The 26,736-nt window shown below is 41.2% G+C and overlaps 1 protein-coding gene across 1 annotated transcript in view; it reads right to left on the reverse strand.

Moving 5' to 3' along the window:
- Positions 1-26,736, reverse strand: part of LOC125400834 (uncharacterized) — a 92,211-nt gene that overhangs the window by 21,412 nt on the left and 44,063 nt on the right. Inside the window, exons 2-3 of the mRNA XM_087901354.1 lie at positions 9,286-9,414; positions 5,213-5,318 (exon numbers count right to left, since the gene is read on the reverse strand). Coding sequence (XP_087757480.1) covers positions 5,213-5,318; positions 9,286-9,414 — 235 coding nt within the window. The remainder of the gene's footprint in view (positions 1-5,212; positions 5,319-9,285; positions 9,415-26,736) is intronic.

The following is a 26,736-nucleotide window of genomic DNA, read 5'->3' on the forward strand; positions in this document are numbered from 1 at the left end:
AGACATAATTCTTCTAGGTGAGCACTAGGTTTTTAGCACACCTTGAAGGCATATCTGTGAGTCCACAGCACTGCTTAGAGGTGGCAGAATATTTAGGACTTGTGACATCCTGGAAAAGAGTTGCCTGGGTGTTTGAAGTTTTGCTCTAGAGGGGAGCATTGGGAACTTGACTATCACAAAGTGTGCAGAGTTCTCTACTGCTTCAATACTCTGGTTAGTTTTAGTGTTTGGGGGTTTTTCAGTTTCTTTTCAATCTTTGTTCAAAATCAGGTACAAATTTTAAAAAATTCTAGGGAAGCGATGTTCTGCTCCAGTGTAGGGACTGTTCTCGGTCTCTCTCGCCTCTGGCTTTCATAGTCTTAGATTCTACCCACCAGCTTTCCTTGCCTCCCTTATTCTACAGCCTCTGCAAGCAGTGACTCTGTTCTCAGATTTTTACTATGTGAAACAACAGAGGAAGAAAAAAACATGTAAAGAAAGTCATTTATTTTGTCTGAATTATTTTCTTTGTTGAAAAATTTAGATGTAGAGCTACTGGACTCAGAGATTTTATTTTTAACCTTTTAAGACAGATTCTCAGTATGCAGTCTTGCTTGGCTGTCCTTGATTACGTGTCAATCACTCCCTCTTAGCCATCTATGTGCTGAGATTACAAGCATGTACCACCCTGCCCAGTGCAATGATTCTCCTTCATACCATCATTTATAACCTGGCCAATTTTCCACTGCCATTATTTACCCTTTACCACACAAAAGCTAATAATTTTCCTAAATGTGGATTCTACATGACAAAGTAGCAACTTTGACCTTACAATAGAGTATTTTACATAGACCGCCTATGCCATGGGAGGAACTGTTTGTGGCTTGGATTACAGCACGTGAAACACGTAAGTAAAATCTTCTTTATATGTATTAGTAATAGTTGTGCCGCACACCTTGAATTACATTGGAAAAGCCATTCATCCATTTAATAACCTATTCCAGAGTTGGCAGGTCGTAGTGGCACCTCACTTACTCATCTGCCTGGGTACTGGGTGGCGAGAAATGTTCTTTGTGGATCCCTGAAATCTTTCGAGACATTGTACTTCACAGCGACTTTCTTTGTCTTATCTTGATTGCTATAAACATTGGACATTACATTCAGAGAATGGTTTTAAAGTCCAGGACACTTTTTTTTGAAAAATGGATTCTTGATTCACTGTTTTTACATCTTTAATGCTTGTCTCTGAAGCCTCGCAAATACAAGAATTCCCGTTGCCTTCTGGGCTGAGCATTAAGGTTGTAGGATAAAACATTGATATCAGTTGGCTGCCCAAAGGCGGGTTCTTTTTCCATGGATCTTCACTCTGTTAAAGCGTCTTTGCTTGCTAATAGCTCTCTAATTAACTGTGTTAGGTTCTTTGTTGGGTTGTTGTTTGCTCCTACATGAAACTGTTCCTGCCATGACCATTCACTGGCAACCAGAAAGACGCCAATCACCAGTTAACACTCAGAGCATCCTTTGAAGCCATGCTGATGACTCTCTGCACAGTGGCCACAGAGCAATATGGACCATTGTTTGCTCCTGTAGGTAGGGCATGGGTAACTCTAAAAAAAGGTAAAGCCGTACATGCAGGAAAGCTCCAAGACAAGTGAATCAAAGGAACTGGCATGTCTCAAGCTGTCACCTGTATCACTGTATCCCCAGTCCTTATTAATAAGCCACTTTGATCGCAACTTAAGTAAAATTAGAGGAATTAGTGGTGAGAACACTCCAGAGCCAACGGCGTTCATTGAAGAATCAGGCAAAATCTGTCATTGGGTTTAGTTGGGGGAACATGCAAAGATATTTTTGCCCAAGAGCTGTTGCTTCTATTTTCAAAGAATTGATTTCAATAATATTTTGAAAGGATTTATAATCTCATAGGTATATACTAATTTGGGGTAAGAAGAGATATATATCGAGACCTTAGCGCAGGCAAATCCTGAAGAATGAGCAAGCGGGTACAAGAACATTAGTGAGTTTTTAACTCATGAGAATAATAATAATAATGATGAGGCTGGGGAGGTGACTCAGTTCATGGAATCTTTACCTGACATTCACAGGTACTCCTTAGAAGTTCCCCAAAGTTGCCCACTGATGGTCTCACCACCCCGCAAAGGAAAGAACAAACTAGAATGTCCATTCAAACGTGCAACGGGTTTGCAAAAAACACATCCAGTGCTTTGTAGTCTTATTTTAAAAGCAACAATAAGAGCAAACTGAGTTCACAGCACTGCCCCAAAGAGAGTTACTCTTTCTCTGGCATTTTGATTCCTCTTCGAGATTTAGTTTCATTTTCCCGTGATTTCTTGGGTGAGTTAAATAACATTTCACTCACGAGTTAAAAGGGGTCAGTTTGGGTCTTGTCTCAGTGCTTTGGATCTTTCTTGCTGACCTGGAATTAGTGTATGTTTTTCCGAGTGCTGCTCCAGCCACCCAGCACACTATAAAATATGTTTTCCGCTACGATGGGATTGCTGGCAGCGCATAAAACAAACGACTGGGTCAGAAACAGCCTGACTCCTCCTTTAAATGGATTCTTCTAGATGTGTGGTAGTTAGGAGAGGACTTTCAAAGTTTCTTCCGTGGAGATTTTTTTTTTTAAATCATAATTTTAACTTCCTTTTCCAGAAGGTATCCACTAACGAATCTATCCCTGGACAGCATTAGCGGGTGGGCACTTGATATCAACTTTGAGGTTTGGGCTCAAAGAACAGATCAAGAAGCTAGGAAGTTGAACTTGAATCCAGTTCTACTACAGATAGCAACCCATCAAGTGGCTGATCCTGGATTCAGTTGTAGTTCCTAGGCTCGGAAACTATTTTTCTTTTTTTCAGTGCACTCTGCCACTCTAGGCCTTCTAATTAAAAATTAGTAAAAATAGGAAAGTTAAGATTTGTTACCCCTTGATGCAAAAGAAGAATCTACGAAACCACGGATGAACACAGTAGAGATTTGTTTTCATCTGATATGACCAGCAATTTGGAGCTAGCAGCTTGGAGGTGAGGGTGCAAAATTACTATCTGATCTCCTACGGTGTTCAGGCACAGGAAGGCAGTTGTGGTTCCTGCCATCATGGCTATAACCCACACGAGAGGAAAGAAATTGTGTATCAGGAAAGCATGTGTGTCGGCAAAGAGTCGTGTCCAGAAGCAAGTTCCATGCAATCTTCACCCGTATCTAGCCTGAGTGTGTAAGTATGAGCATTTGCTAGCTCCAACAAAGTTGAGATTCTGTCAGTGAGGAAGAAACAGAGAAAACTCCACAAGCATCCACTTATGAAAGCAAGATCCATTGCAAAACTAAGAAGACAATTCCGTAGGGATATTTTGTTCCAGTGTGTACTCCTATTTTATGTTTATCAATTGAGAGTGTGGACTCATGCTGGCTGACCTATGGGCATTTTAGCTGACCATTTTCCAGATACATAAAGATGGTGTATATGAAGATCACACCCAGAAAGGATTAAATGTAAGATTCCATTGTCCTAATGCTTTTACAGTTACAGTATTTCTGTTACCTGGCAATATTCTAGAAGTTGGAGGTTGACTGCCACCATAGGTAGGTGTTAACTCAAGGTCACCAACAGCTAATTCTCAGTGTCCACCACTATACAAACAAGGAGCAATAAACACCTTGTAACTCACTAACGTCGCCTTGTAGAAGAGGCGCGTAATAGCAGACAAAGGATTTCTAATTCCTATCCACTAAATCGCTTCTGTCTATGTAACTTTCATAATAAGATCTAGGTTCCCGTGGATTTGACCCAAAGCTCCCCAGCCACTGAACTAACTAATTCATCCCAGGTTGTGCGGAACAACCACTACCGAGAAGACAATCACCCTCTGACAGGAGCTGAGTGAATCATGAGATGGAGTCAGAAAAGGAGCTGGCAGGAAAGCTGGGAAGTCATGGTGATGCGGGGGTGGGGAGTTGGAGGACCACCAGGAAAGTGTGATAACCCTACACTCAGGGTAAGGACATTAAAGGAAGCCTCAAATGATGCTTCAAAGGAGGAAGTAAGATAGCAAGACGATAGGGTTGGTTTTGTGAATGAGAAGTGCTTCTTTTGGTGTGCAGAACACTTACTGCAAACCCCCTGTAGTTTTACTCAGGTTCATATGACTTGACCATAAGGAGCACCTGCGTTATAAAAGGGCAAAATGCTACCATTCATAAATGCCCCTTCATCCCCCTTTTCTCTGTACCCCCTCCCTCATCCTCCTTTCAATCCTCCCCTTCATTGATCACTAGGTCCCCCATTCAAGCTCGATTCTGGGCACATATGTTTTTTTTAAAAAGTCACTACTGAACTTTTTACACACATCTAACTTAATGATTAACAACTTGTGGTGGTTATTTGCAATTCTCAACATAATTAGTGGACGAAGTCCCCAGACAGTTAGAGAGGCACACCTTGGGGGTGTGTCTGAGAGGGTTTTTTCCATAATTGTAACTGAGAGGGGCAAATATGCCTTACTATAGGTGACATCATCTCATTGACTAGATCACTAAATTGGCTTTGGGGGGGGGGATGCCATGCAGCACTATTATTGAACTATTTAAGTTTTCTGCATCACCCAGATATGAATAAGCCCATCTTACTTTGGAAGTCATGAGCCTCGCCTGCCGCCAAGCTTGCCCTACTATGATGGACTGTATTCTCAAATAGGAGGCATGAAAGGTCATCCCTTCCTTAAGCTGCTTCTTGCTGGAATTTGGTCAAATCAGTGAGAAATGTAACCAGAATATGGCTTTTGTAGTGCTTTTTATTTTAAGGAGGATGTTTCCTAATTGCAGTTTTAATTTGAATTCTTTCTTTTCGGTCATATGCACTAGGGTTGCTTCTTTAGTATGCTGTCTTCTTAATTCCTTCTATTTTAAAATCACTTCGCTGTTTGTGTCTTTTCTGATTTTGTTGATTTAGGATTCCTTTGCATAGCCAAAAGCAGCTGGGAGCTCACTATATAGCTCAAGGTTAGTCTTGAACTCACAACCCTCCTAACTCTAACCCTAATCCTAACTTCCCAAATTCTGGGGTTATAGAAGTACACCACCAAGATCAGCTCCTTTATGTATTAAGCATCTTAGTTTTATCTCTTGGAGCTTGCAGTGTTTTTTATCTCTTCATCTGAGAGGTTTTTAATTAATTTACGTTTGATTTGATTCTATTTTGGTTTTGTGGACTTACCCTCCACAAGGGTGTATTTGGCAATTGTAAGGTTCCTCGGTAAAGTCAATCCTGTGCTTGAGTTCTTCAGAAAGGTAGTCTGGAAACACGGAGATAACTGATTTTCCTAAATGGGGAGGAAATAAAAAAGAAATCCTAGTTGAAAGTTTACTCAAAGCCCACCAGAGAGCTCCTAAACACGCTTCACCATGAGAGGGTAAGAACAGAAAAAGTGAAATACTTCTGTTTGTCTTAATCTTGTCAGCTGCTATAACAAGAGACCATAGCCTAGCGAACTTTTAAATAACAAATGGTTTTCTTTTTCTTCCTGCTAACAGATATGGAGTCTAGAAAGTCTAATATCATGGTCTTAGCAGACTCAATGGCAGGTCATAGCCCACTTTCTTGCTTACAGAGGATATTTTTTGCTGTTTCATTTGGTGACAGAAAGGGAAGTGTTGTAATAGGCCATGGCAGTCTCTTTATTTAACCAATGAAAGCAGCACATAAAAAGAAGACCCTCCTACATCAGGGAAGCAGATCTCTTGGAACTTTTCTCGAAGGTCGTGCATCCTTTCTACAAGATCTTTGCTCTCAGAATCCATCATCAAACTGGAGATCTGGCCTCTAGATAAAACTACTTCTAGGTTAGAATTTCAACCTGAGAATTGCCAGGGCAGCAGCTGCAGCAAAGCTACACCTGGATAAACAACCCTCATTATTAAGTACAGCTCTTCTCTTTTTACTGTGCTTGGGAAAGGTCTCATCAACCATTTATTTTTATGCTTACTGGGAAAACAACGAAACTATAATTCCAAATCTCTTTTCATCCTGATGGGGCCAGGTAAAGCAGTTCTCGTCAATGAAACCGTATTGGTATGCTAACTGCTGCTAGGTCAGGGGAGTCAAAAGCATGGTTGGCCCCTCTGTGTATTCTTCCCCCCCCCATCTGTACCATTAGTTGAGGGGACTTTCATCTGTCACCACTGCCACATTGCCCTGTGACATCAGAGAGCAAAAATAAGATTTTACTTTGGCAGGGCGGTGGTGGTGCCTGCCTTTAATCCCAGCACTCAGGAGGCAGAGGCAGGTGGATCTCTATGAGCTCGAGGCTAGCCTGGTCTACAAGGGTGAGTTCCAGGACAGGTACCAAAGCTACACAGAGAAACCCTGTCTCAAAAAAAAAAAATTACTTTGCTATGCCACGGAGATTTGAAGACTTATTCATTATTGCCACACAACCTAAACAAGCCGGACTATTACACTTGGCCTGCTGGGTCCATCATGATTTATTTTTGCCTGTGTCTCCAGGCTACTGTATGTGATTCACTCCCTTTTCATTATATTCCCAGCATCCCAGAATTCCTCCATGTCTTCAATAGAGTTGGTTTTTCCCACTCTGGAAAATCTGCACATGTTGTTTCTCTTAGGGGGACACACTTCATTGTACCCATTAGCTAACTTAATATTTAATTCTCAGATCATATGCCAGTTTTGTGGCAGGGCCTCCCTTGCCCTTCTTTTAAATCATGTCCTATTATTGATCTCCTCTTTCACAGAACACTACTTTTTCCCCTAATAACATTTTGTTCGATACTTAATTATGTTGGTCCGCCCAGAGTTTCTCTTTTCTCTCTAGCCAGAATGCTCTGTCTTGCTTGAAAAATAAACTGTTTATTTGTTTTGATTTTCATGACAAGGGTTTAATATAAATATTTATAAATGTGTGTTGACAATAACATTTACCTGTTGGATAATTGCACTGGTTTTTTGGAAGTTGTGTAGTTGTTAAACCCTTCGGTGAAGAACTTCTGCTGTATACTATTTTGTGAAATGTCATGTGAGATGTCTCATGAGAATGGATAATCTAATGGGATTATGGCATGCTTTGGGTGTGGTTGGAGAGTCTTGCCCAAAGGCTCACATGTCCCATGCTTATCCAGCAATGTGGGGTTGTTGTTCTTAAAAAAAATTTAAGAGAATTGGGCTTAGCAGAAACCTTCTCCTCCTAGGTTGATTGATGCTTTCCTTTTAGGAGATGCTGTCATTCTTGGAGCAAGTCTCAGGAAAGCTTTGCCTCCTGAAGTTGCCTTCAGCTCAGTCCCAGGCACCAAAACAATCTTGCTGGGATAGCCACTGTGGCCCCTCCCTGGTCTCTTGCTCTCCCAGCTGCTGACCTTCCAGTTCTCTACACAACTGCTTTCCTTTCCACTTCTCTGCCGCGGTGCGAAGCGTCACCGTGCGCACACCAACCTGTTCACATCTTCCAGCCTCAAAAATAGTGAACTAAATAGACTTCTTCTTCCACGTTGTCTTCAGGAATTTTGCTATAGCAACTCAAAATTTGCTAGAGAAGGGATTACGTAAATGAGTCTCATGAAATCTTCCCTGCAATTAGCAAATACTTTGGCTAATTATAAAAACTACACTCTTACTTCTGAAGACCTACCTGGCAGTGTCTGCTCAGCAAGTAATGGGAGAGGATGATTACTCCACACTACAGAGAGTTCCCTGAGATGAAAAGTTACATATGTGTGTGTGTGTGTGTGTGTGATGCACATATATAACACATATATATTACACATATGTGAAATGTATTTCAATGGTAAGTACGTAGCTATTGACTATTGTCTTGTATCTTGAGCAATATAAAGACAGAATTTTGGCCTGAGTCCTGTCTAGGAAATCATAAATAACAGTTAATTGATAATATTGTACATGGCCTGGATTTGTAATGTCTTCACTCCAAGCAAACATGGACGTCTCCACAATCAGTTTCAATTTTGACTGAAATTGCATTGTTCCTTTAAACATACAAAATAACACTGATTACCCAGGAAAACAAGTGTTTCTTGAAAAGATAGGCCATAGTTAATTTTTCTGATGTCAAATGACCTGTTTCTGCAAATAAAGAAAGGAGTATACTCAGTGAAATCATTCTGACATAAACCTAAAGAACTGACCAGGAAATGTACTCAACCTTGACCCATGGGGCTTATGGTTGCCTAATAACAAACAAATAAGCAAACAAACAAATGTTGATTCAAATGAAAAGAAGCCAGTAGATGTCCATCATAGTCAAACCTAGTGAGATTTGTGCATGCGAGTGTTTGTGGATGCGAGTGTGTGTGGATGCGAGCGTGTGTGACTGCATGCGTGTCTGTGAGCGTGTGTGTGTGTGTGTGTGTATGTGTGTGTGTGTGCAGGTATGAATATATGAGCTTGAATGTGAAGACTCTGTGTTAACTTTTGATGGCATTCCAATGGTTTTTTTGAGAGAGGGTCTCTCATGCCAACTATGTCTTGTCAATAGGCTAACCTGGCTAGCCCAGGCCATGAATTCTGAAATTAACTTATGTCTGCATTCCCAGTGCTGGGTTGTTAAGTATATCTCACCATGCCTAGTTTTTTTTTCTTTCTTTCTTTTTCCTTCTTTCTTCCTTCTATTTTTTTTTTTAATGTGAGGTCTAGGCATTGAAATCAGATCCTCATATTTGGCAAGAAATGTATCAATTAATTTGTGTTTCCAGTCTGCAAATCCAGTGTTTGAAGTTAATAAACACATGCAAGACTCAATAGAAATATATTCAAATCCAACCTGTTTTTAAAAGAGTAGTTTGTGTGTGTGTGTGTGTGTGTGTGTGTTATGTGTTTGTGTGTTAAAGACTTGCTCTTTAAACACTCCAAATCTCTCACTGAGAAGTTAAAGCAGCAGCAACAGGCAGCGGCGAAATGGCATTTGGATGCTGGGAACTGAACCTGGGTCCAGTGACAGGCAATAAGTATTCTGTTCACAGAGCCATCTCTCCAGCCTCAAGAAACGGGTATTTTTTAGAAACTGAGTATATCCAGGTTTAGACCCCAGAATTGAAACAGTGAGCTGGGTTGCCCTGAAGAACGGAAATTATTCTATCCCTCCCCCCTCATCTTCATTCCTCTCCAGGCTGTGAATACGGGGAAGACACAGATCTGAGAGGTTAGGAAAACACCATTCTGAAGAGACCAGAAGGAGCTAGGACTCCCTTCTCAGGGACCAGCTCCCTGCAAACCTGCATTTCAAACCTCTTGAAATTCTGGTCCCTGACCTCGCTCACCTTTCTGGCGCTGGGTGAGGTCTCTCCTGGAGACGATCTGACCAGACCAGAGTCCTAACACGGACCCCTCAGGGAAACACTCTCTCCAGGGTAATTGCTTCCCCGCCTCACACTCCTGACGGTTCCAATCTTACTGCTTTTTTCATCAATTTCCTTAGTACACTTAAATTTAAAAAAAAAAAAATGATAGCGTTGTTGTTCAAATACGGAGGAGGAATGGAGGAGGGGAGAGTAGGGGAGTGGCATTCTGGAGAAAAAGAACAACCCTGTCAAAACATGACAGCCGACCCGATGCCTGTTTTATACTATTCGTAGAAAATGCCAAATTCTGCAAATAGTAACCACATGTATGTTGGCTTCGCAGACTCAGGGCTCTGCAGCAAAATGAGACGTTCTTTATTTGAGTGTGTCATCAGAGGCGGTGAAAATATCATTGCCAGCCTCCAAGACTTCACCCGGGGGCGGATCTGGAAGTTAAATAGAAGCAGCACACACCTCCACGCACAAAACAGGAGCCCCAGACCCTGTGGACCCACCACACACAACGGAGGTTCCCTGGGCATTGATACTCGTAGTCAAAAGAGCATAACAGCGATTCGCTTGTTTTGCCAAAGTCAGGAGTGGGGGAACAAACAGCTTGGGGGGAACGGTGGAGGGAGTGGAGGGAGGGAAATGGCAACAATCAGACACCCGCAGGCCCAGCAGCCAGTGCTCAGATTGGGAAGGCTTTGCCTGCAGGCTTTCTGGCTGCTCCTCTCTGACTTCTCTCGATCCACCAACGCTGGCTTTTTAGCGCAAATTTGTGAGACGATTGTCCTTTCCCTGCGCCTGGCTAGGATTCCTCTGCGCCAACACTGAAAAGGGGCCAGTGCACAGAACGGAGGAAGGGATAAAAGGTTTGTCCTCAGTGGACCCAACTCGATGGCAACCAGCTGGCGCTGAGGCTTAGCTCTCTGCTCTTGTTCAGGAATGCTCGCAGTGTCTTCTAAGTGACTGTTCACTTTGAAGGGGCCTCTTGTTTATCTTCGCCTCTGACACAAATAGACTGTGTGAATTGCAGTAAATCTCCCCGGGTCTGGAAGCTCTTTGGTCCTTAGGCGTCTGAATTTTCCTCCCAAGGCTGGTTGGCGCAGCCCCCTCCTTCTCCCCCTCCCCTAACCTATGTTGCATATATTCCCGTTTGCGACAATGTTTTCCAAAGGACTCTACCAAGAGATCTCATAAGATGCGTGGAAACTTCTGTCTCCACGGAGCCTGCAGCGTGTGGGCTGGCAAGGTGTCAGGGGAAATGGCCTGGGCCTGTTCTGCTGCCCAGCTGAAGGAGATGTAATAAACAGCCCGGCTTCTGTCTGTAGCCGTCGGGACACAGGCCCCAGCTTCTCCCTTTTAATGGCAATAAATAAATGACGGAAGTTTTAGGCATCACACTAGTGAATTGGTGGCTAAGCCTCGGGCTTTTATCTCCCTGACCTCTGTTTGAACTCAACCTTGGTTCCTAAGTGCAGGGCAGACAAAGTGGGGTGGGAGGAAGGTTCCTTATCGACATGAACATCCCTTCCAGCTCAACATAAAGAAATATGATGCCCTGTGTGTTTCCCTGTGACTCGGGGGCGACAGGGGCTAAGGGAAGATTTGTAGAAACCAAGCCCAACAGAGCTAAATGCCAGCTGTTATTTCTCCGTGCCGGTCCACGGGGTGAGAATCTAGGCGAGACCACGCTGCTTTCAATAGTGTGTACCGTGTGCAGGCTATTCTAGGGCAGTGTGCATATATCACTGGGGCCAGACCTCTTTAAAAATACAAATTTGTTTCAGGAATTTGGAAAAAAAATATTTCCAACCCACATAAATTCTACCTATTGAGTCACCAATCCTGTGTATAGTCTCTGCTCAACATTTCATTTACCCCATACAGGCTTCATGAAGAGGCTTCATTGTTTTTTCCTAACATCATGAATATAAATTATTTAACGTTTTGGGAAATGGTGACATCAGAATCAAAATCTCAATCAGCTTAGCTCTGCATTGTATCACATCCCTAAGGGGAAGGGGCGACAGTCACTAAAGTATGTGCATTAAATACACCATGAACACACCTCCTTTTCCAGATCTGACTGATATGTAGCCTGGTATTTCTGATTTTGTCTGTGGAGACAACGGGGCTGCCTGAATTTAGGATTCTTTATTGTGGCCTCATGTAAAAGGACCAATGCTGCCAATGTCTCTCTGTTGTGGTGGTTTTCAAAAGACAGGAGAAAATCAAGGTGCAGAAAGAAAAGATTTTTATCTATTTCAATTTATCTATGTAATTATGCAATTCTGTGTATTACACGTGTGTGTGTGTGTGGAAATGAGGACACGTGTGTGTGACAGCACACTTCTAGAGGTCAGAGGACAACTTTTAGACCTTGATTTTCACTTGGCATCTCTCTGAGGCAGGGTCTCTCTTATTTCTGCCATGCTGCGTACTCCAGGAGCTCCTGCCCATTCTGCTGCACCCCCCATCTTCCTGTTGTCAGGCTGGAATTGCAGACATAAACCACCAGTCCCTGCTTTTTACATGGCCTCCAGGGATCAGGCCAGTTCAGTGATTACTTTCCTCTGCTGAGCTGCCTCCCTGGATTTATAGAGTCAGACTTTCTTTGGTCTGGTAGCTCCCAAATAATGACATGACCTTAATTTAGGCTTGTTCTCAATTTGCTCTTAAAAGTTCAATTAATCTGTTTATATTAATCTGTGTTCTGCCATTTGGCTTGTTGCCGCTCCTCCATACTGTATGTCCAACTTCCTCTGAGTTTCCTGGGCAAATTCCCCACCGCTTAGATTCCCTGCCCCCAGTTCCTCTCTCTCCCTGGAAGTCCCTCTTATCATTTCCTGACTAGCTATTGACCATTCAGCTCTTTATTAAACCAATCAGAAGATGCCTTAGGCAGGTAAGGAAGAACAGACACATCTCCACACATTGTAATCAAAATTAGATGTTCTGTTTCTTTGTTGTTGTTTAAGATGGGTGCTCATCTTGCACTTCCGCTAAATTCTAGGCACTTTGTCAAGGAAGATTTTCCAGTATGTTTTAAAACAGAGTGGTTTGTAATAGAGTTCTAGACTGGAGCAGAACTCATAGTTATTTTGTGGAGTTTATGATGAACAAGAAACACTGATCTCTGGAGTAGAGCACCTTTTAATACCACAGATCTGCTTTGTGGTTTAATCACTGAGACCTAGAAAGTATTTTAATTTTGTATAACTTTACTTTATACCAAGGAAAGGCGTGACCAACCAGAGTATCAGAGAATCTAATCTCATGTTCCTCAATACTATTTTGGGGCTCAGTCCACCTCCTTCGAGGCAGGCCCACTGTTTCAGGCTGCGGTTGCTTGCAGTATGAATAGCAAATCCAAAATTGGCCCGGCCATGACCCTCCCTACTTCCAGAGTGTGACATTTTTTTAATCACTTATCTGAATGTGCAAGCCTAACTATCCTCTAGGATTTCCATTTGGGCCCCTGCAATTCCCTTGTCTGAGGAATCCTATCAGCTGTGAGGTGGCATGCTGGAAAGGAAAGTCTTGTCCTTGAATGTCCCTTGCACTTCAGTTCACATCCTGAATTCTGCCTCTACTGTATCCTATGTCGGTGTTTGTCCTTTGCCAAGTTGTCTAAACTCAGAAATCCCAATTCCCTCATCTCACAGGGCGTGGAAACATTGGAATCACAGTTATCTTACCAGGTGACATGAATAAACTTGTTTGTCGTGGGTACAAGTTAAATTAGATCCTACAGATTGACATTTTCTTTTCTTTTATGTTTTCCATTTCTGCCATGAAGGAGATGCAAAACCTTTATTTTATGTACGATTTGCACCAGAAATCATGAACTTAGCAATCACATTGCCAATGAACAGAATGAAAGAATTCTCAGGTAAATCCCACCTCAGACAAGCGCTCATTTCTAAGCCCAACACTGACACTGATCTCATTGTCTTGTTTTCTCCTGCTCAGATTTAAATGGTGTGCCAATTAATCTACCTCTTTCCTAGGAGAGAAGAATAAAAAAAATCAATGGTTCTCTTACTTTCTGGAAGTTTCTGAACAGTTCTTTATCTTCCCGCACCAATAAAGTATATGATTGGGAGTTGGATAGAAGGCTCAGTGGTGAAGAGCACTTGCTACTCTTCCAGGGCACCCCAGTTTGCTCCCAGCACCCATGGAGGGGGAGCCTTAGTACTTCCTCTAACTCCAGTTCTAAGAGACTCAATATTCTCTTTTGACTTCAGTGAGCACATGCCAGGCACATGCATGTTATGCACACATCATCGTACACTAACATAAATGCTATCATACAATATACTTAAATCTTAAAATAAATCTTAAGGATGTGATTAATTTAAGGGACACATTACTTTAAAAGATTTCACTGAATAATGACAAGTGAAATAATTACACTGAAAGTTTGGAAGAGTCTGGGGCTATGACAATGATTATTTTGAGTGAATGTGTGTCACCATCCTGTATGACAAAGTAAGGATCTATTCTGCAGGATTGCTCTGTGTGAGGAAACCAAGACTTTGAGGGTGAGTCTAAAAAGTAGACATGCTGGAAGCACAAACTCAATCTACAAAATGTCAGCTAGAAAAGCTCATGAAACATCCTAGACTGTAGAGGAACAATGATCACTGTAATTTATTATTGGACAAATTGTAAACGTCTAATAAAAATAACTCGATTATGGGCATTCTTACTTCAAGATTTAAACAAATGTCCAACCAGAAATTTTTCAGTTGAGTTTGAACATACTCCCCCATTTTTCTGTCAATATAGTTTCATGCTTATTTCCTTGAAAACCCATTTAGAGTATTTTAAACAATGTTTGACACGCTTCCCTCCAATATGAAAGGAAAGAACACGCATGCATCATGAAGTTGCTAAGAGGACTCAAGACTGGCTGCTGCCCATTGTGCAAGATGATATTTAACAGTCGGAAACCAATGAAGGTATGGGTTCTTAACTATGGGCCTCCATGCCAACAGTCGAAGTCCCACTTCTTCACTGCGCCAACTGGACAGCAACAGGGTAACCCAGTGAATGGGGTTCTTTGAACCCTTTCACAATGAGGAGCTGTCAAGGGTGACAAGTAGGTCCAGGCCAGCACTGTCCCAGGCATGGGACATCTTTCCAATCGCTCACTGAGTGAGAGGTGCATTATAGAGCATGTCAGATGTCCAGACACTTCCCCTCCAGGGCACAATGTCATTTTCTGCTTTTCCCAACGTCCTCCCAGAATGCCTATGCAGGGAAAATAAAATTTATACCCACACAGCCCTAAGATGCTGACATTCCATGTTTACAGGGATTGTTTGCTCAGAAAATTAATCAGTTACGGTTTTAAACTTTAATTAAAGAATGTTTTCCGGTGTTACAGCAAAACAGACAAAAGCCCATAAAATGTATATTTGACTGCTGTTGTGTGTTGTTTTTGGATCGCAGCACAGTCTTGAGATCAATCATGCATGATATTTTTGTGAACTTTTCTTTTAACGGAACAACCTTCACATAAATTAGGTTCATTAAAAAATATCCATCAAAATAAAAGCCATTCTGAGAAACTGCTGGCTGGAATTTCCTTTTTCTATCTAATCAGCAACAAAATACTTTGTACTCGTTCTGTAAATAATAAGACAGAGAGAAGTGAGCCGGCACTCCATTGTGCAATAGGCTGCCCTTGCCCGTGAACCACAAGTAACTTCATAGGAAGTCCCACATTTTGCTCACATTTTGGTCAAGAGAGAATTGCTGGTTCAGTGATCATGGGCATGCTGGAAATATTCTGGATCTAGATGGTGATACATACTCAGCGTATTTTTAAGTTTTCTCTTGTGTTTTTACTTTTTTTTCTTATTTATTTTATTTTATTCTTGATTAAAAAAGAAATGCTATTCTTGGGTAAAAGTAGGAAGAGAAGCACACACATTAAATGTTTTTAATAATTGTCTTAAGAAACAGATGATTGTTAGCGTGACAGGTATCTCTAATTTTGTGAGACATCTACCAGGCATATTTGTACATGTATAAATATCTTAGAAGATGCCAAACAGGGCATCAAATGTGTATAAGTCTTGCCCTCTGAGGACTCAAAATGAATTATAAAAATCACCAAGAAAAGCAGCAAGAAGATAATCTTTCTGTTTTTTTAATTTTGTTTCTCTCTGAGGAAAGTTGAAAAGTACGTTAACCTATGGGTCTAAAGATGAGCATTCAATATCTCAAAAGAATGCATGCAATTATTATGACAAATTAAAATAATTTATAAATAGAATATATAAAATTTGCAATATTTCAAAGTCAGGTTGCGGTAGCATATTTACAACTTCAAAACAAAGAAAAATTACTATAAGTTTTTATTTAAAATATAAATTAGTACCTTTACTTTTTTCAGACTATAATGAAGACTTTTCAAGATTTGTACTTGCAGTAAATCTTCATTGCTTTGAGCAGCAACTTAGACTACAACATATTACCCAGAAAAATATGATGTTTCCCTAGAATTCTAAAACGGTGACTTTCTGTCAATCATTAAGAACATGAGAGTTCAAACATATTCGATGTGTTTGTACTTATTGTATTATTGTGGTGATTCTTGTTATTTTCTGACCTTTTGCAGACATTTTAAAGCAGATATATTCCTCACTTACGTTCAAGGATCTAGCACTTTAATCTAACCTCTTATGTTTCCTTTTTTTTTCATACTAAGAAATGGGTTCTCCAGGTCACCATGCATAGCAGCATGAGAATACCCTTTGTGTTCTTTATTCAAAATTTCTCTTAGACCTGTCTCAGAGTAGCAATAAATGTCTCTGCATGGACCATGTAGTGATGCAAAACAATCAGTTTCTTCAGCATAATAAACTTTTGAAGAGACCAATAGAGGTAAGGACAGAAAAAGCTAATGCTAAAAGGATGTCAGCTGCTTTTACTGATCAAATCTTAGGAGGTCAGAATCCTTAAAGTGAGAAAGGATATACATTCATAGCCCTGATCTGAGGTGCGTGTATGTGTGTACGCACACCCAGGGAATGGATCTGGGTGGCACTATTATAATGATTTTCTTGTGAGAGTGGTGTGTCTATTGATGCTGATTACATTATTGAAAATTATTAAATATATATAAGCTAGTCATTGACCTATAATCTAGATGTGTTGATTCAACAGTTTTAAGCAATGTAATTATGTCTGAGTTCTCAAATCAGAGAGAAAAACATTCTAGAAATACATCCCATTCCTCAGAAGACTGTGCCAGAACCATAAGTACTTAGGTAAAGTGGGTTCCCACTCCGTGGGTCAGTTTTTTCTATTTCAGGTTGCTAAAGGTGTGGGGGGTAGACAATGGCAGAATGGACACGTGTAATTTGTTTTGCATAGGACACTAAAATAACTATTGTTTTCTATTTGATTAAAAATATTAACTATTTGGTATAAGAATACTGAATAAATAAATTAAACATCTTGTTAGAAACCCCAGTTATTAAAAGCACTGAATCAAAGTAACCATTGGATGTAAAAAAAGCTCTTAACTGTGAAGGAATAAAATATTTAGGCCTTATGTGAGTTCTCTAACTGATCCTTTGTCAATTCTACTCCCCAAAATAATTTAAACAGCTTCTTCTTGGACTCCCCCCAGATTAGAATCTTCTCTGTGCTCATATGAGAGCCTAACTTGTATTATGTTTTCATTAATGTAATTTTATCAGTCCATAAATGAGTAGCTATAAATTTATAATAAATGCTGAGATCATGAATTATTTTATGTAACATGTTGAATTCCACAGGCGATGAAATGAACCATGGGAAACAATGTCGAGATATTGGACTGCTAGGACAAACTGAAATTTCTCATTTCTGTTCCAACATACTCATCATTTTGGGCTAGAAGATTTGAGTATTAATATGTGGCCCTTAGCATTAGCCTCTATCCCAGGTCAGTCCTCAGCATGGCCCATAATCCCAGCAGGGAGACTTTGATGGAGCAACATACAGAGGACTGAGTCTTAGCTGTATGACCCAGAGACTAAGCTTTTTATTCTGCTGGTGACTATCTACAGGATCCATGTATCTGATTGTAAAAATGAAGGAGATGGCGTTTCATAAAGCATCTTATAAAACTTTCAAAATTGAACATACATGGCAAGTCAAATCCTTCATGGCTGTTTGATAATCACAAGGAGTTACTTAGTCTGGAAATAAAAACATGGGAAGGATTTTGAAGCCCTACCTTTAAAAAATCATGTCATGTGTTTGTCATGACCGGACAGAGATATTGAGGAAGCCATAAATAAATGTTAGGTAGAGGACTGGGGAGATTGCGAAGGGGATACAGTGCTTGCCACACAAGTAGAAGGGCTTGAAGCCAGAGCTCTAGAACCCACATAGAGTCAGAAGTGTTAGCACACATCTGTAATCCATGGAAAGCAGAAAGAGAAAGGGAATGCTTATCATGTTGCCGACCAGGTAACTTGATGTACACAGCAATGCATAAGAGACCCTGTCTGAGTGATAACCAGAGTTTCTTCTGACTTCTATGCCAAGGTTGTGACATTCATATATCAACAGAGAGACACATACCAGAAACAGGCATGCGTGCACACACAGATATACAGACATGCACACACAGATATACAGACATACACACACACACACACACACACACACACACACACACACAGAGAGAGAGAGAGAGAGAGAGAGAGAGAGAGAGAGAGAGAGAGAGAGCAGGTTAGCATGTTTCCCCATGACTTTGCTACTGGAACATTCAAAAGCCTTCTTCCCTTCTTTCTCACCTGCTTGCCATTATACTCATCCTCTGAGCCTTTGGTTCGTGTGATGAAAGATAATCTCTGAGAATTTGGGTTTCCCATATAAGATTTATACAGTTCTGATAGCTCTGGCTCTTCTACTTCTCTTATTGGTCTTCACACTGTGTAGATAATGTACAAAAAGAAATAATAAGGAGAGCATTGGGTATACCAGGCCTTATTATTACCTTTCTCTAGTCCAATGGTTTTCATAGGCATTCCCTCACTCTCCTGTAATGCTAGCCTTGAGGATAGAAATGTCACCTTTAAAAATATCTCAAGGATCTAAACTAAATTCACTTTGATACTTTATGATTGGACGTGCAAAAGCTTGTCAAGTCCTCAATTAAAGATGAAATATTGTCTCCCTTTTCTTTCTTAAATGTCTTTGAAATCATTTCATGGACATGCAAAATAGTTGGTTGGTATTTTGGGGAGTATTCATGGAAGTAATTGAGCGCACTGCCTAGGAGTATTTTTTGTGCTAATTAAATATTCCAAACTTCTATCAAGATTATTGTCACCTATTTAATGGCTCATTGAGTTTACAATCTATGCAAGTTCTCTTTCATCAGTGGAGTTACGACATTCATTCTAGAAATGACAAATTAGGGAGCAGACTAAAAAGATAAAGGACCTTCAGAAGATGAGCCACATTTCAAACTTTGACAGGGATGATTCAGTCCTTGGGTAGGATATATAATCTGATCATTTTAGAGTGTTCATTTCCTCCCAACAGTCCACTTATACCTTTATCCATAGACTAAGGTTTGGGGAATGGTGTGATAAGATGGTTATATGCATTTCATAAATATTTGTCAGAAACTAATTACTTCTAATATTATTGGATAATCTTATCTTTTGGTAGAGACTCTAACTGTAGGTATTTAAGAGGATTGGAACCGTGGTGATAATTAAAGGTTGGGAAATCAAGGATACATTGATTAAAACAGTTCACATAAATTAAAACATCTCTATCATGAAGAAGAAAGAGTTTGCCTTAGGAGTTGAGATTCAGTATTTGGAATTCACACAGCCATCTAAAAAAATAATGCTTTAGTAATGGCTATGCACTAGGAAATACATTAGACTAAAAGTTGACATTGGAAATTACTCAGGAAATGAGATAAGAATTTGGGTAGGAAAATAAAATTGTTTTTAATTTCCATTGCTGGGAACGAAAGATTGGGTTTCAAGTATTATGATGATGATTCAGGCCCTTGAATGATTATTTATTGACTAATTTTGTTATTTGTCAATTTCATACACATGTATAATATATTCAAATTACTCTTTCTTGGGCCTCTCCCTCCTATCCCTATCTAAATTCCTATCCTTACCAGAACCTTTTGCAGATTTATGACTTCTGATTTTGTTTGGAGACCCATTTAGTTTAACCAGGGCCAATTTAAGATAGGAAACTCTATTGTTTATAACATAATTGGGAAGATGGGCAACAGCACATATAGAAATCCATATCTAATTATGACACTTGAAATGTGGTATAAGGGGAGTAGAGACATCATAGTACGGGGGGAGAATAGTGTACAGTGAATGCTAAAGATATATTTTTCAGGACAGAATGAATGGAAATAAGGGCCGATTCTGGCAGAGGTTTAAACAAAGCATGCTTTAGGCACAGGAGATGCTTTTATAGTGATTCTGAGGGGGAAAGACATTGTTGTCTGAAGGGTCTGAAAAGTCACAGCTGACTAGGTATTACCAGCAAAGGAAAGGAGTGTCCCAAGTTCAGTGAGAGACTAAGATCCCGACTGCCCATTAAAGCTGCAAAGACAACCATAGTCAAACGGTTAGATTCTCTTTAAAGTACAGAAGACAGTTACATGAAACCAATATCAGAGGAGGAGACAGGGTAACGTGGCCTTGGTGATAATTAAAGGACGAGAAATCAGTGACTTGGACTTGGTGGCAACAGCACAGACAAAGGCAACTAGAAAAATGTCTGATCTGGATTTCAGGGAGGGAAAATAGGAATAGATAAGGCAAGGGGTTAGGAAATTGTCAGACTGGTGAACAATGATGTTACTGAAGCTTCAGAGATGATGAAGGGAGATGCGGGAGGACATTTGGGCTTTGCTTACCTTCATGCTTTGTGGAGGGAGTGGTTAAGATGTTAAGACGTCATCAAATCTACAGATCTGAAGTTCAAATAAGACAGTACCCCTAAACGGTTTTAGAACTGGGGTTCTTTGAAACACAAAAGAAGTCGACATAGTCACAGAGAACCTTCAGGGGAAGAAAGGAAAGTGGTGAAGAATAAGCCTGTGAGGCTTAAGCTTTTCAGGAAAGAGGGGATGAAGCTGTGGAAAGTGAGGAAGTCTGCACACCGAGCAGAGGACAGAGAATCCGTGTCAGTTACATGTCGAAGGAACAAAGGGGATCTAAAGGCATCCGCCAAATAGCTAGTCTTTCTACGAAAGGCGATAGTCTTATTTCTAATAGGAGGCAAAAAGTTATGATCACAGATTGAAGTATGACTGTAGATTATGAAATTCGTAATTTATATTGTCTTAATATACTAGTGGACAGGAAACCTCCGATCAGAAAAATAGAAAAGGATGGGAGAATGGGGGAGTAAGAATTGGAAAGGGAATGGATTCCTGACAGAGAACGGAAGACAAGTTAGGTAAAATCAAGAGTGAGGAGAAAAAGGCAGTTTTCCCAGAAAAAAAAGTAAAGAATCGGTCATCGATATAGCTTTATTGTGGTCTGCATAATGCGTTCTGGTTTGCAGCTCTGAAGTTTGTGTCCATGATTTATTCTAATCCTCAGTAAATTCTAATTCTGACTGAGCTTTTGTGTGATTCACTATAGTATGTGGAGTACAGGGGCCCTGCCCTTCTGACAGTGTAGATAGCTACCCAGCAAAAGTAACTCGGCTGGTCAACGGGCAGAATGACAAATCCACCAAATTTTCAGATACTAGCTTCTGTGCCTGCTTCTGCCCATTCATCCTTAGTGTTTGGATCCTCTTCAGACCTAAACAGTAGTATAGCGATCTAGATACGTGAATTTTTAGTAGTGTTAGATTCTTGAACATTATGATTAAAGATAAAAACGACAAGTCATTTCTAGATACTAGCTCTATGTTTCTAAAAATACAACCCAATCAGATTTAGCCCTCAGATGAGGCTCTACACTGAATGAAGATGTGCTGGGGCTCCTACGCTTAGAATGACATGAACGGTGGAGGCAGCTGAACGACCAATTTATTTGATTTTTGTCCCAGTAACTTGACTGGTTATTGGACTGAACTGACCAGAAAAGCCCTGTCATGCAAACACAAGTCACCTTTTCCTAGAGCAGCCAAGCTTGCCTTGGAAGCCCTTATTAACTCTTTCAGATTATAAGGGAACTTCTACAACCGAACTGACAACACATTTTAAACCATCTTCGTAAGAAGAAGAAATTCAGTTCAGACGATCAGTCCCAGCGAGCCTGCTCTCTCCATCGCTAGTGTTGGGACCGCACGCGTCTGTTACACACGTTTTTGACTTGGCTCCTGGTGTTAGGTAATGGTCCTCACTTCATAATAAGAGAACTGGAGACTCAGAGTAGCAGAAGTGAAGACCTTTATTCCAATTTATTTACTATTTTTTCCAATCTTGCAGAGCCAGGTGTCAGCCTAGAGAAAAGGCAAAAGTGGTTAGTACGCTGATATGGCACAAAGAAGCAATTTTTACAGTCTGTGAATACACACACACACACTATTCTTCTCTCCTTTCCCCTTAGACTAGTTCTCCAGAGAGTTAACATTAATTCCAGCTTACCTAGCAAAGTCTCCATCCCAAATTTCCCTTCCCCCTAGGGCTTGAGATTGCCCCTCTTTCTTGATAGGTGGCTCAGTCATGGAGATGATCATCTATAGCTTTTTAGCCATGAGAAAAGCTAAAAGTTGCCCAGACAAGCAGGTGTCAGTTAGCTGCTGGCTAGGGAAATTAGAGGCCTAGGGCCTCCTGCTCATCTGGGATGTAGGGAGGAGCTACAAATGTACCTCATACAGAACACAGGACACAAGGAATTATTTCTTACATGAGGATTGAACTCAGGTCTGCATGCTTATATAGTAAGCACTCTAGGGACTGAACTCTTATCCCAGCCCTAACTTTTTATATATTTACATACTATTTCTTTTATTCATCGCTTTTTTTTTTCCCTTCAGGCCTCTATAGGTTCATGGAAAATATGCCAATGCTTCAAAAACCCAACACATACTGCTTTAAGTTTCCAGTGACTCCATACCAAGTACTGAGAAGAAAACAAAAGGAAGTGTTACCTAAGACGTATTTATGAAGGATTAGTAGAACTCATTTCAGCTATGTAGCATGTTGATTATGTGATGCTTCCCCAGTACGTGAACGCTGTCGAGTTTTAAGAGCAATGGATTCCGGCAGGATGTCTTCATTTCTCAGACCTTGTCAACTGCACCAACACAAACCAGAGATGCAGATTCTCTGGTGACTAACAGAAAGAAAAGCAGTAAAGAGAGACAAAAGTGGGAGTTAATTTCTGATCAGTCAGCTGATCGAAATCAGTTGCATGAGATTTTGGTGGGAAGGGTGTTGAGGTTGGTAAGTGGTCTTGGAAGTCCTGTAAACCATCCCTCCAAATGCACTCAATTACAAATCAGTCCTTGAGTATTTGGATTCAACTTCTGGTACAGAGTGAAGACACTGAGTGTTTCCCAAGAACAGTTAACTTTACAGATTGTACAAACAGAAAAAAAGGGGAGGGGAGAGGGAAGGGAGGGAGAAATGGAAGGAGGGAAGGAGGGAAGGTGGGAGCGAGGGAGGAAAGAAGGAAGGAAAACGAAAAAAGAGAAGTATCTACAGGTTCAACTTTTTAGCGTGCAGAATACAAATATGGTGATCTCTAAGACAAAAATCCTAGAAAGTACTTCTGGTTTTGCTTGTTTCTGCTTTCAGTTTAGATGATTGCTTGCACACCATGGGCTGGGACTGATAGGAGCAATCTTCGCTGACTCCTCACATTTGATTACAAATGTTTTTGTTTACCACCTGTTAGTGGCTCAAACAGGAGCAAAGGGGCTTCCCCCTAAAAGAAAAGTCTTTTATGTTCTGAGAGTCTCACTCAACAGAAATGCAAAGTGCCAGTTGAAATGTTGTCAACAAGCGGGGGGGGGGGGGGGGGGGAGGCAGCGTAGAAAAGAGTAAAACTCCCGAAAATAATGTTTTGAAAAGTTTTGAAGAAGTGGCCACAGCCTCGTGAGAACAAGGTGAACCATGACCATGCGAGGAAGTGCAGTCACCTCTCCTCAGACTCCAATCAGGCTGCCTTTGTCTGCGGCTTCTATTTTAAGGAGCTGTTCCTCTGTGATACCTGCACACATCCTTCTATTCATATGCTAATTGTATCGAAGCTGTTATTCTTTCTCCCCCCCCCATCTGCTTTCAAAGTAATAATGACATTTATGAAGGACTGTCTAGAGAGGTGAGTGTTTTGGACACTGAAAGTCCCTAGGGGTGTACCAAGCCCCAGGGTGGCCATCATGAAGGAGAAACTTGTGCTTACCCTTCCCTCCGGGGTCCACTGGAATATTAAGGGGTTGTCACAAGAGCCCTTATGGGCTGTAGCCTTTTCCACTGATATGACATTTGGATGTCAATGGCAGTTTTATGACTCCCTTTACAGCTGCGATCAGAACAGAGATGTGGAGATGATCCCTCTGCCCCTCAGAAGAAGGAAACTTGTCTCTCAGTCAGAGTGGGCCAGAAATCACACACCTCTGTCCTCTTCTTGGCTCAGCGAAGCACCTGCTAGATGGCATGGAGGAAGTTGCATACCATTACCCAGGCCTCCCTTTTTCTCTGCATACAGATTAATTGCCTATGGCAAATGTTGCGTGCAGATTTCAAGGGCAATTGAGTCCTGTGTGCTTCCAAACGTGCACCTCCTTTTCTTTCTTCTTTTCTTCCCCCCATCTCCCCCGTCTCTCTCTGTCTCTGTCCCTCTCTCTGTATCTTTCCCTCCCTTCTCCTCCCTCTGTCTCTCTCAAAGGTTAAGAGTTGTCAACTTTTTTGTGCAATTGAGTCACGCATACAGCAAGCCTTAAGTGGGGCAGCTCAACTACCCTTCAAACCCATCAATTATAAATATATCCTTGATATCCGATGTCTTTAGGGAGTCGCCAGACTGCTTTGATGGAGTTGTTTTATGTGATTCTCTTTCCTGTTTTTACAAGAGGACTGTGGTTATTAGTTTAACCAAACAGGACATTTCATTCCTATATGCCTTATTTTCTCACCATGTTAAAACATAAGGAAATAAAGCATATTTATGATTGTCTTAAGCAGTTAAGACTGGAAAGAATGGAGCTACAGTTTCAAACACATAAATACCGAAGTTCTCCATTTCTTATTCATAATGTGCCCCAAGATGTGTTTGCTACTTAAAAATGATAGCTTGTAAATACGTTTATTAAAGAAATCAAGTGTTGGGACCCCACTTCTTCCTCATCCCTCCTCCCACCCCACCTCGGGGTGAACTTCTATGTGGAGATTGTTGCCTGGGATCAAGAAACTGCAGATTTGAATGACAGCATTGTTACTAAAAACTGTGATTTGGAGAAAAGCTGTTTTCTCAGACACACAGGTTTTCTGACCTCTGCAAAAGAGGACAGAATAAACAAACTTATGGTGTGGGATTAACGAGGGTTAAATGAGATGAGATGGTAAAATACAGTCACCAGGATCTCAACAAACACGTTCTAGTCCTTAGAACCATCTGGAACCATACTGAGAGGATACTAGAAGATGTCAAAGAAGTCTAGGGTTGTCTGTAACACCAGACTGGTCAATCAAAAAGGACAGAAAGCATAATTTAGATTTGCAGCCTCAGATTGAATAGATGCAGACTGGGTTTGTGGCTGCCTCAGCCTGGTGGATCTGGAGGTGGCCGAGATGCCCCCACCCTTCATGAGCCCAGGGTGGAGGGAGGAGTTTCTTCTAATTCCTTATCTACCTCATCTCATTCTGTCTTCAGGTCTTCCCCGCTAATGTTCTTTCTATGCATTGCGTAGTGTACAATTTAACAAGCGATGTTAAAAATGATAAAGCCACCAATTGCAATTTCTGTTTGAAGCCGGTGATATGGCGCCGGGAAAGCACCCAGCAGACTGGAGTTCATTCTGCTCGCAAGGGCTTTGCCTTCGCATATTTTACTGTCAGTTGCTTGACATTTTTGTCAGCTTAGGACTGGAGGGCATAGGTGCTGGCGGCAGGTCCGACCACATTTTTTTTTTTTTCTCCATTCCATTTTCAGAGACTACGGAAAAAAAAAAAAAATGAAATAAAACCAGGGCTGGGGAGTCTGGGTTGAGGAAGAATTGGGGAAGAGAGGTGATGGTATAGCTTGTGAGGGTCAAGGTCCTTGTGGGTCAAGGTTGGAGAAATCAGACACACTGACTTTTCTCTGGCTGCTGGCACCCTGGAAAGGGCTAAAAGCTGCAAGCTGTCCCCCAACCTAACCCCCAGGTCGGGAGACACAAAGCTTCCACACTTAACATTTCGTTCTTGTCATTTCCTCATTATGCAAGGAAATTAGAAGGCAAATATTTGGATCTGCTGCTTGAAGAAGTGATCTTTCCTTTTCAATGTTCATTCGCCCCCTAAAGAGGAATTGTGGTTACCCTGAAGCCAAGATCTCTGTGCCAAAGGCCAGTTGTTTTCCCAACAACTGTTCCTATGGCTCAACTCCCCAGATGCTTTGCCTTTTACACTTGAGCGCTTTATTTTTTCTTTAAATTCTGAAAGACGTACACCTAACCCATCCTTCCAGAAGCAGTGACGTTGGAAGCAGCTTTTCTTGTCTTCTTCTATCGTTTACAAACACATAAAACAAAACCTGAACACAAAATTGTGGGGGAATCTCGTCAATCTTGGTTCTGACAATCCTGCAACTGCCTAATAACGACAGTGATAAAAATTACTTGTTAGGTCCAAAGTGCCCTTCAAAATAGACGTGCTGGTGACAATTGCAGGACCCAGCCACCATGAGCTCAATAGAGGCCCGAGTCTGAGGCAATATCTGGTTCCAAGAAAGACCCCAAACTGAAACCACCCAGACACCGTTCAGGAACAGATCATACAAAAGAATTTCCTAAAGCTCCATCCATTGCAGATAGGATCATCTGCCAGGATACACCTATCACTTTTCAGCAGGACACTCCTAGACAAATGTCAGCCAAACAGAACTTCTGAACATAGAAATCCCTCACCCCAACCTCTGCTCTTATAAAAACCCCACCCCAACTGAGCTAGGGCTCTCTGATCACACCAATGTGTCGGACACACAGAGTCTAGAGTTCAAACTTGAATACAAATAAAGGCTCTCTGCTTTTATATAAAGGACTAGGTCTCCTAGTAGGCTTTTGAGGGACTCTGTGACCTGGGCATAACAACAGTGCCCTAAACAGAACAACTCTGGCTGAGTAAACGGATTGAAAGGCCTGTTTTTGTTTACTGGACTGGCTCCCTTAGTCTTCCCTGATAGGGAAACTACCTGGGGCGTGGGCATCCTGTTCCTAGTCAATCCAAAAGGCCTCTAACAACTCCAAGACCTCATC

The sequence above is a fragment of the Myodes glareolus genome, chromosome 24 (genome assembly GCF_982192425.1).
Source record: "Myodes glareolus chromosome 24, mMyoGla1.1, whole genome shotgun sequence".
Taxonomy (NCBI): Eukaryota; Metazoa; Chordata; class Mammalia; order Rodentia; family Cricetidae; genus Myodes; species Myodes glareolus.